At 39.2% G+C, this 11,760-nt stretch overlaps 1 protein-coding gene across 1 annotated transcript; it reads left to right on the top strand.

The window, feature by feature from the left end:
* Positions 1–6,775: 6,775 nt before the first annotated feature.
* LOC110094054 (receptor-like protein kinase HSL1) lies at positions 6,776–11,415 on the top strand. Its single transcript, XM_020819199.2, has 2 exons — positions 6,776–9,759; positions 10,792–11,415. The coding sequence occupies exons 1-2, from the start codon at positions 7,140–7,142 to the stop codon at positions 11,175–11,177; spliced, it is 3,006 nt and encodes a 1,001-aa protein (XP_020674858.1). The 5' UTR covers positions 6,776–7,139; the 3' UTR covers positions 11,178–11,415.
* Positions 11,416–11,760: the final 345 nt, after the last annotated feature.

Genomic DNA, 11,760 nt, shown 5'->3' with positions numbered 1-11,760 from the left:
ACCAACGTTCAACCAGGCTTGTCTTTCAGTATCAATAGTCAATAGTCAATAGTCAATATAAGAACAATGTAGAGCAATTATATACACATTCATATGCATATCTATTCAATTCATCAATCTCAGAAAAATCGGAAATCGTACGAAAATCCAGCGGCATAACGGCAGTATATCAAATTTACACAAAAATCCTACAAAATCACAATTCACCAAATTACAATAGAATGTTCACAACAATAATATAAGACTATTATTCTACTGCATCAATATCAATAAACATCCTGATATTTTTCTATTCGATCAAAATCGTGTAGAACCCAAAATAACCGGTATAATCGTTACAGAAAATACTCAAAACCTGTAGAATAATCATATCAATAACATATCAAAAGTTGTGCGGTGAAAGTTTCGTCAATACAAAATGGTGCGTGTTTTTCGGTAACAAAAACACAAATCTGAGCACAAAACGACCAAAACCCAACATCTTCGAAAATAGAAATAGTATTCGGAGTCCTTACAGCGAGATAAACAAATGCCTCAACAACGGCGACAGACGAAAAGCGCTCCGCGACCTCCGAAACCAAGCTTTTCCTTAGCTTTCCTTCTCTTTCTCTCTCCTCAGATATTTTTGATTTTATAAAATGATTTTCTCTCTACTCAAAACGAGCTGATTTCATTATAAAATAAATCTGATCGGCCTAGCCGATCGCCACATCGTCTAGGACAATGTGAACAAAATCCAATCGTCCAGGACGATTCCATAGGCCGATAATTTCGGTTTTGCTCTCGGGATTTTTGTCTCATCTGATCGTCCCAGGATGATTCAAAAACGGCCTGGACGGTCCCATTCCAGAAAAATCAGCTGTTTCCATGCACTGATCGTCCAGGACGATCTCAATATCTTCCCGGACGATCCTGGGAGAGAAACTCAAATCTTGGAAGGCAAATCAAAGGAACGAGCTCTCACAATCTCCCCACCTTAGAAAAATGTCGTCCCGACATTTCCCTTAAGTGTCCGGAGAAAAATGAAACAAAACAAATCCAATCAATCAAAAAATAGTACAAATCACATCCAAACATACAATAAACTAAACTCGTACCAGTCACATCTTCAGGCACTGAAGAAACATCCTCCACCATTGCTTATATGTTTTCAGTCTGAACATTCGGAATAGGTCCTTGCCTAAGTCCAGAACTTGGGTATTCCGTCATTCTATGTCCATATGCACCACATCGGAAGCATTGCCCTGTTCTCCGATAACATTGTCCCGAATGTCTTTTCCCACAACATGTACAAACATTAATCCTTGCTCTGCTACCTTCCCCACTTTTCTTGCTACGGCCAGAGCGTTTTGCTAACTTATCGCTCACCATTTGAGCGACCATGTCAGCAAACTTATTCATATTTTCAGATGTGAGCGGGAAGTCAGTAGCAGACCATTTGTCTTTCCTTTCGGATCCATTGGCCTGGTCAATACAAATCATTCGAATCAAATAAAATCGTGGAAATCAAACACATAAAACAAAACAAATCCAATAATGCAATCATCACTATCACTATGGATATAAGCAAATCCTTTTACTACACTCGCTCTGATACCAATTGTAACATCCCAGATATCAATAGTGAAAGGATTCATTTGGCATTCTTCCATATCTATTTCTTTTTTTTTTTTCATTTAGATCAATACAGTCATCCAGAGATAATTGCATTACAGAAAAAAAATACAGTAACTATAATTCACATTTCAACATATATACAGTCAAAAGGAACGTCCAAAAGAATATGTACAATAGCCATACGGCTACAAAACAAAAGCCTGCCATAGGCTAAAAAAACAAAACTACACTAGCGACCAAAGAAGCTTCACGCGGGAGGCTTTGCACCTGAAATATTAACCACATATAATGAGCTTAAATAGCCAAGCAGGTCACCAAAGCCTACAATTGAAATCAAAGCACGACACTGGAAATAATATGCAGGTTAATCAAATCAAGTCAAATCAATCAATCGTACATGATCAATGAGTCAATGCAGATACAAAAATCAATACGGAACAGAAATCAATAAAATCAATAAACAGTAGTAAATCCATAAAGCTCAAGAAATCAATGCATGCATCAAATCTCTACAATCTCAATACAGAGCAATCGATAACATCAGTTACATCAATACAGTCGTCTAGCCGTCTTGCTTATCGTATCCGTCTATAACATCAGTCAAATAAATAGAATGGAAACGTATCAAAACATACATTTGCAAATCGATCAATTATTCAATATCACTTGCTCCTTGTCAGTACGGCAGCGTATATATCTATATCCACAAAGAGAACAATCAAATGACAACCACGAACGATGCTACAACAGTGAGACCGCATCAATCAATTCCTTAAAGTAATTACTTTCGGTCAATAATATCAATCGGCTTAGAATCCCATAAATCGATCAAATCAATACAATTAAAAAAGCAGTTGAAATAAATCAATATGATCGACAAATACAATTGAAGTCAATTAATGTAATAAAATCATATACAACAATCAAATTGATAAATCAATAAATAATCAACCCAATCAATCAATCAATCAATGATATCTGTATCATTAGCATCAATCATGTCCGTGAATCAATGAATCTATAATATCGATGAATCAATAATCTCGGTGTCTGTATCCATGAATCAATATAATATCCATATCCATAACGGTGTCGGTATCCATAAATCAATAACGTACAATATCAATGAAATCGTGCAGTAACAGAAACCCATAAATCCATCAATCAATCCAATCAGTTAAATCAATACAATACAATAAATCCGTCAATATCAATAAATCAATCGGAAATCAATAGATCATGCCTATCAGAAAATCCATACAATGCAATATCGTACACATGCAATTTCATACAATGGTCTTACTGAACAAGTACAAACACTGGCTATCAATAGTGCTGTTGTAGAAATCCATAGTGCTGTTGTAGAATCCATATTGCTGTTGTAGATATCCATACGTTGGTTTCAATAAGAAAATAACCGGTAGAATCGTTACAGAAAGTACTCAAAACGTGTAGAATAATCATATCAATAACATATCAAAAGTTGTGCGGTGAAAGTTTCGTCAATACAAAACGGTGCGCGTTTTTCGGTAACGAAAACACAAATCTGAGCACAAAACGAACAAAACCCAACATCTTCGAAAACAGAAATAGGTTTCGGAGTCCTTACAGCGAGATAAACAAATGCCTCAACAGCGGCGACAGACGAAAAGCGCTCTGCGGCCTCCGAAACCAAGCTTTTCCTTCACTTTCCTTCTCTTTCTCTCTCCTTATATATTTTTGATTTTATAAAATGATTTTCTCTCTCCTCAAAACGAGCTGATTTCCTTATAAAATAAACCTGATCGGCCAGGCCGATCGCCACATCGTCCAGGACGATGTGAACAAAATCCAATCGTCTAGGACGATTCCTCAGGCTGATAATTTCGATTTTGCTCTCGGGATTTTTGTCTCATCTGATCGTCCCAGGACGATTCAAAAATGGCCTGGACGATCCCATTCCAGAAAAATCAGCTGTTTCCATGCACTGATCGTCCTGGACTATCTCAATATCATCCCGGACGATCCTGGGAGAGAAACTCAAATCTTAGAAGGCAAATCAAAGGAACGAGCTCTCACGGCCTGTATCTTATCATCCTGAATGATATCTGATTGTCCTGGATGATATTATCGCCTTTTTGACCAATCATCCTGAACGTAATTATTGCACCTAATCGTCTTGGATGATTCTGCGATCGTCTTGGACGATCGGGCCGATTCTTTAAAATCCGAGGCTTCCAAACATTTTTTTCTCACACACCCTTCTTCCATCCGTCTTGCAGTTCCTATTTTTTTATTGTTCTTGATCATAGAAGGAGGAAAGAGGTCTCGCATGCCTTCTGGGAGTTCATCAAGGGAAAATTTGGATCTATACTTTACTGAGGCGGGTGATCAAGCCGCCTATCTGAGGTATAAGATTGTCGGGATCACTGTTTCCCAGACTTTAAACCCGCACATTCTTTCCTATCCTATCCTTTATCTATTTGCTCACACTTCCCTCACCTTCCTCCTTACTCTCACTGTCTCTTTTAATTCGGAATTACTTTTTGAATTTTATGCTATTTTTCACATCAATTCCTCTTTCATTGATTTCTACTCCTATATAAATAAACGTCCCATCGAAAGCACATATCAGGACTGTCAAGAGCTCTTATAGCTGTCCACCATATGGGACAAACTCCATACCCTATGTTTTGATCTTGACTACGACTGGCTCTAGCCAATCACTTTTTAATGAACACCAATGCTCACTTTCACGTTGGAGAGTCTAGCACCTTACTTAAAGATGCTAGGATAATCCAACATATCCTTCGCACTTCTATCCTTTCAAAAGCTGATGATCGCATTCATATTACTCCACTTCTTTCGATCATCACTTTTTACATTTTGGCCCATCGTGAATTCAATGACACTGATTTGATTTTTCATTACATTGAGCATCTGAGTAGTATTTGAGATCCATGACATAGGAGGAAGCCCAATCTTTCCCTAAGATGTATCATTATCTATGTCTTAGATTCAAAATACAATCTCTAATATCCTGCCCCACCAAATTTTCAGCCTGCCTTCTACTCAAACAACTCATTCCACATTCTTCATAGTACTCATCTCCACCCGGGGCACGAGGAAGTCGAGGGAGCTGAGGAGGAGGCAGCTCCTGCACCTGTTCTTGCACCTACTATGCTCTACCAGCACTCTTAACTGGATCAGCTGGTGGAGTGATTCGACCAGTGGGAGACATAGTTCGAGATCTACATTGCTGAATATGAGCAGCAACATGCTAAGGATGTTGCTCATTTTGACTCCTACGTGGCTCACCAGCAGCACCAGTACGAACAGAATATGGCCTGGTTTGGAGAGCAGTTTGCCACTCTTTCTAGTTACTTTCAGCAGCCACCACTACCACCACCTTTTCCTTCGGATGATTAGGGGCCATTTTTCTTTTAGTTTATTTTTGTGATATTATTTTTTCTTGTTTTAGTCTTCTCATATTTTACAGTTTATGCATTATTTTTGATTTTTTCCCTCCTCCGTTTTGTGATGTCAAAAGGGAGAGTAGCTATACTATTCTAGTTTGTACTGTTTCTAGTTTGTACCACTGTTCTAGTTTGTACTGTTATTAAATAGTTGATATGTGTTTGTTTCTTCTCTCTATTTCCATTAAATTGCTTTGAACTGTTTTAATTATTTTTATATTTGTCATAATAAAAAAGGCAGAGATTGTTACGAATCTAATTTTAGGGAATAGAATTTTGATGATAACAAATACTTCTGTTTCTTTATGACTGCCTTGTCTACTAACATTTTAGGTCCACAAGATCAAAATTATAATTTGAACCAGCTCAAGATTGGGTAGACTATGTCTGAGTTAGTTTGTAAATCTTTTACCTTTTATTGAGTCAATTGTAAACGACGTGGTTCATGATGCTAAGTAACCTTGCATACACACATTTGAGAAAATTTTGACTGATTTGTTTTTACTCACATCGTCCGAGATGATCCTAAAATCATCCTGGACTATCAGTTAAAAAAGAAACCCTAATGAGGACATTCTGGTTAATATAAGTGTCATTAAGCACATCATCCCGGACGATGTTATCATTATCCTAGATGATAGGCTCAAATCAGAAAGAATCAGCCGCCATATCTATTTAAGTAGCTCTTATTTTTGGACATTATCCTGGATGATGAAGCATAATTATGCCTAAGTTAATCTGATAATGAATTAAATCAATTAAGGTTTGATTGATCGATCCTATCGTCGTGGACGATCGCAGGATCGTCCTTGATGATCAGTTACATTAAACCTTAATTCTTTCTGGACGATCAAACATCAGTATGGTTCCATTCAGGGCGATGTTCTGAACGATTTGTGATGTTTTGAACTAATCATCCCGGATGATATCACTATCGTCCCGGACAATCAGGTCAATATTCCATCATCCAAACATCCATTCAAGACGATGTTTTAGAAGATCTATGATGTTTTGAACTAATTGTCCCAGATCAAGTCACTTTTTGATTGTTCAGACTCCTATCTAGGTCGATGCTCTGGACGATATTTGATGAATTGTACTAATCATAACATGACGATATCCTATCATCTTGGATGATATCCTATCGTCCTGGACGATATGAACAAACTTTCAGTTCTAGTAAGCATATATATATATATATATATATATATATATATATATATAAATAAGACTAATATTATAAAAAAAATTTATAATATATAAATTATTTTCATTATTCTTATTTCTAGATTATTTCTTCGGGGCCTGATCCAAGAATAAATTAAATCATGCATGCTAAACGGACGGAAAAACTTGTAATATTAAAATATGTGAACATTTTAAAACGTTTTTGTATGACTTTCGGGACTTCTGATTCTTTTTTGGCATATGATTGCAAAAGATACCCCCTTGAGAAGAATAGCCTTTTAAATTTTGCGTCCGGACAATTAAGTGATTAGGACTTCACCGTAATTTAATTCAAAATTTTAATTTTTTATTTAGTTCCCAATCATTATCTTTATATTGATAAATTGTTAATATTTAATAGAAAATATGATTATATTAAATTCATATCAATACAAACGGTAATATATACTATTCTTACTTAAAATAAAATGTTCTAAACAGCAAATTATATAAAAGCGAAGCATTTTCCAACGATTATCAATGTCCAGAAAACGATAATACAAAAGTCAAAAAAATTTAATCTTCCGGCATTGTCGACGGTTCGCCCACGATCAAAACCAGTAAGAAGTAACCGTCCCCCCATTCATTTACCTCTCTTAATTATACTTCTCCTCGTAATCCTGTAATCCAGTTCCCCGTAAGTATTCAACTTTTCCCGCAGTCCCTGCTTCTGCCTCATTTCCCTCCAACTGGAGTTTAGAAACTGCTCTAGCTTTCTCTCCATCAACCGCTCCAAATGGCCAAACCCATCAGGCGGTACCCTTGTCTCTTCTTACTATGTTCTTTCACACTCTAAAGGCAGAAGCAGCTTGCAGAGAATCATAGAAACAGAGACTGAAGATGCAGATGCTCCACCTTGTTGCTGCTCTGCTCTTGCTGCATCTACGGACAGTTGCGCTCGCCCTGAATCAGGAAGGTCTTGATCTAATTCAGGCTAAACTCGGTCTCGAGGACCCCAACAACGCACTCGCCAATTGGAATTCTAGCGATTCCACCCCCTGCAAATGGACCGGCATCACCTGCGCCACCATTTCCGGCACCGGGGGAAACCCTTCCGTAATTAATCTAGATCTCAATGCCCTCGACCTCGCCGGGCCGTTCCCTGCTGCCATCTGCCGCCTTCCCAATCTGTCCGTCGTTAACTTGTCTCTCAATTACATCAACTCCACCCTTCTAAACTCCTCCCTTCTCCCCTGCCGCTCACTCACCCACCTTGACCTTTCTCAGAACCTCCTCGTCGGTTCCCTCCCCGATTCGCTAGCTTCTCTGTCTTTGCTCCGCTACCTCGATGTCAGCGCCAACAACTTCACTGGAGCCATACCCGTCTCATTTGCCCTTTTCCCTTCTCTGCAAATCCTCTCCCTTACCGCTAACCTCCTCAATGAAACTATTCCCGCATTCCTTGGTAACATTTCCACCCTCCAGGAACTCAATCTTGCTTACAACCCCTTCGCCCCCGGCTTAATCCCTTCCTCTCTAGCAAACCTTAGCAATATCGAAACCATTTGGCTTGCTGGCTGCGGCCTCATTGGTTCTATTCCTTCAACCCTCGGCCGCCTTAAGAAGCTCACTAACCTCGACCTTTCCAGCAACTTTCTCACGGGCAACATACCCGACACTTTTCCTGGTCTCGCTTCAGTCGTCCAGATAGAGCTGTATAACAACACACTCTCCGGCAATTTACCTCTTGGACTCTCAAATCTCACCGCCCTAAGACGCTTCGATGCTGCCATGAACCTCCTTTCTGGTTCGATTCCCGACGATGTCTTCTCTATTCCGCTACTTGAAAGCCTCCACCTTTACCAAAACTCTTTCGCCGGATATCTTCCTGTCACCGCCGGCAAGGCTGGAAAGCTTTTGGAACTTCGTGTATTTTCGAATAATATCTCGGGTTCTCTTCCCGCCGACCTCGGCACCAACTCGCCGCTAATGTTCCTGGATCTATCTGAAAACCTCCTCACTGGTGAGATCTCGAAAGGAATCTGCGATGGCGGCAAGCTGCAGGAGATTCTTCTCATCAACAATTATCTTTCCGGCAGCTTGCCGGAAGGTCTTGGCCATTGCCGGAGTCTCTCCCGTGTTCGGTTAGCAAACAATAGGCTCTCTGGCGTGGTGCCCGCAGGCATGTGGGGGCTTCCTCACGTCTGGATTCTGGAACTCACGGACAACTCCTTTTCTGGCGAGATACCCTCTAACATAGCTGGAGCTACCAATCTTTCCAAGTTGCTGATCGCCAGGAACCAGTTTAGCGGAAACATCCCGGCGGAAATCGGTTCACTTTCTAAGCTTTATGAATTCTCCGCCTCCGATAACCGGTTAACAGGTCCATTGCCGGTGTCACTTGGATCATTGCCCGAACTCGGACAACTAGATCTCCACAACAACTCTCTCTCCGGTGAGCTGCTCACCGGAATTAAGTCCTGGGGGAAGCTCACCAAGCTAAACCTTGCAGACAATGATTTCACCGGCAGAATTCCCTTAGAACTGGGGAATCTCCCTGTGCTGAACTACCTTGACCTATCAGGGAACGTCCTTTCAGGAGAGATCCCCATGCAACTGCAGAACTTGAAGTTAAACCAGTTCAATCTATCCAATAATCAGCTCTCAGGCCCCATCCCGCCAATGTTCCACAACGATGCCTACAGAAGTAGCTTCCTTGACAATCCCGGCTTGTGCCGGGATTTCAATGGGCTATGCCCGAGCTCGGCTGGCAACAGCCATGGCCGCAGCAAGTTCTTCTGGCTTCTTCGAGCAATCTTTATATTTGCTGCTTTGGTACTCATTGTTGGTATCACTTTGTTTTACTGGAAGTACTGGAACATCAAGAGAGGAAAGAAAATGATGGATAAATCTAAGTGGATTCTGACTTCATTCCACAAGCTTGGCTTCAGTGAATACGAGATATTGGATTCATTGGATGAGGATAACGTTATTGGCAGCGGGGCATCCGGGAAAGTTTACAAGCTGGTTCTTAGTAACAACGAGGCTCTGGCCGTGAAAAAACTATGGAAATCAAATTCTTTAAAGAATGATGGTGCAAACCATCACGAAGCTGCTTATGACGCATTTGAATCAGAGGTGGCGACTTTGGGGAAGATTCGACACAAGAATATTGTAAAGCTTTGGTGTTCTTGCAGTCATAGAGATTGCAAGCTTCTGGTTTATGAGTACATGCCGAATGGGAGCTTAGGGGACTTACTGCATAGCAGCAAGGCGAGCCTTTTGGATTGGCCAACGAGGTTTAAGATTGCCTTGGATGCGGCAGAGGGGCTCTGCTATCTGCACCATGACTGTGTTCCACCTATTGTTCACAGAGATGTTAAATCCAATAACATTCTTTTAGATGGAGATTTCGGGGCAAAAGTTTCAGATTTTGGCGTTGCAAAAGTTGTCGATGCTATTGGAAAGGGACCTCAGTCCATGTCTGTTATTGCTGGATCATGTGGATACATAGCTCCAGGTGTGTGGTACTAATGAGCTTGTTAAAGTTTCTAATCATTCTTTCATTTTATTGTTTGCTAATTTTCTATAGAAAACTCTTCTATCTATCATAGTAATATTTGTTGTCTATGAACTTTTGTCAAGTTCTGAATTTTTGGTCATCAGAATAAATCTGCAGGGAACCAAAGTCATCCATGTTCCATCTTCGTGTTCTTTAGCCAAGAATTCTAGTTCTTTTCTTTTTAAACATAAATTCAATAAGCACAATTTCTAATAATTTTTCAATCAGTTGGAGTTTTCTCTACTATTAATTACATTAAATATTTTTGTAATGATATCTCAATCACGGAGTTTGCACCCTATATCTTTCACTCTCAAACTAAATCATCATTTGTAAATGAACGAGCATAATAAACTATAAGAACTTCACACACACTTCACACTTATATACATGTACACTCCATGATTTGATTAATTATTCTGTGTGGATGATGACCGTTATTCGGAGACTAACCAGAATACACCACATCACCTCTTGTTCAGTACCACGGCTTGGTATTGCTCGGTTCCACGGCTTGATATTGATGACATGATGCATTCTGGTTGGTCTTCGGATGACGTTCTATGTCCGAACTCCACATAATAATTTCTCCCATGATTGAGATAATATTGGACTAATATGTAAAGTGCTATATAATGACACATCAAATTTTAATGATAGATGGGGGGAATACTAATATAATATTATTTGTCAAACAGTGGTTTATTCATTATTTATTGCTTACTTATAATATATAAGAACTTTAGCCTCTGTTGTCAATCATTTCAATATTTTGCAAATTATGTACTCTAAATCTTAAGTAATTCGTTGATAATAAATTTGAGAATTCGGATAAGCTAAAATTTAATGCTTACTTTCTCTCTCTCTTTCTCTCTCTTTCTATATATAAATATATGAATTAAAACTTTGTCAAAGAAGCTGCTACCATTCCGTTAAATATAAAAAGATAGTTGTTTTGATTGGGCTATTAATATTTTTTTACTGCTGCAGAATATGCATACACCCTTCGCGTGAATGAAAAAAGTGACATATATAGCTTTGGTGTTGTTATTCTGGAGCTGATAACTGGAAAGCCACCGGTGGGGCCGGAGTTCGGGGAGAAGGACTTGGTGAAATGGGTGTGCAGCAACATCCAACAAAATGGGGAGGACAGTGTAATTGATTCCAAGCTCGATATCAGCTCCAAAGCGGAGATTTCTAAAGTCCTTCACATTGGCCTTCACTGCACAAGCAATCTACCCATCAACAGACCCTCAATGAGGAGGGTAGTTAAGATGCTGGTCGAAGTTCGTGAAGAAAGCAAGCCGAGTCTTCTACCAAAGGATGGTAAACTGTCCCCTTACTACCATGATGAAGATGAGGGGAATATTGCTTAGGGAAGAGCTTTAGGAGATGCTGAAGATCTTGGAAGCTCATTCTTCTAAGAATGATGTGGAAAAAGTTGAATTAAGCATTTTTCAATGATAGCTGGGATTGTCTATTTTATCTCATCTATTTTAATTGAAAAGAAAAAGCTTCCTAGAAAACTTGCTCGTCTGTTATTGCAATTGTGCTAATCATGTAAAGATTTATTGTGGACCTCTTTGGCAGAATACTCGATTTTAGTACCCTGTATAACTGGAGTTTTTATTTGGTCCGGTGCAAGGACTTAGAGGAAGGTTCGGTTTTGCCTAAAAAAGTGCAAATACCGAGTTTTTTGAAAAAATACCGAGTTTTTCAAAAAACTCGGTATTTGCACTTTTTACTTATTTTTGACTAAAATCGAACCTTCATCTACATCCAGTGAAAGGACCTAATAATTGCTCGTATAACTGCTTTCATCTTATCAACTTTTCATTTTGCGATATTGGGTGCTAGAATCCTGAGAATAGTTCAAAAATTGCTGGTTGAATTAGGGGTATAAATGAGTCAATCTAGTTAAGTATTTGACTTATCAAGCTTGGCTCATTTAGCCCTGAA

Source organism: Dendrobium catenatum, unplaced genomic scaffold (genome assembly GCF_001605985.2).
Source record: "Dendrobium catenatum unplaced genomic scaffold, ASM160598v2 fragScaff_scaffold_1068, whole genome shotgun sequence".
Classification (NCBI taxonomy): domain Eukaryota; kingdom Viridiplantae; phylum Streptophyta; class Magnoliopsida; order Asparagales; family Orchidaceae; genus Dendrobium; species Dendrobium catenatum.
Note: the sequence above shows the minus strand (reverse complement) of the source record. Positions and strands in the feature narration are given on the sequence as shown.

Bases quoted from the DNA above. Each gene is read 5' to 3' on its own strand.
- LOC110094054 (XM_020819199.2), top strand. From the start codon at position 7,140: ATGCAGATGCTCCACCTTGTTGCTGCTCTGCTCTTGCTGCATCTACGG. The intron at 9,760-10,791 runs GTGTGTGGTACT...TTACTGCTGCAG, and splicing joins ATGTGGATACATAGCTCCAG to AATATGCATACACCCTTCGC.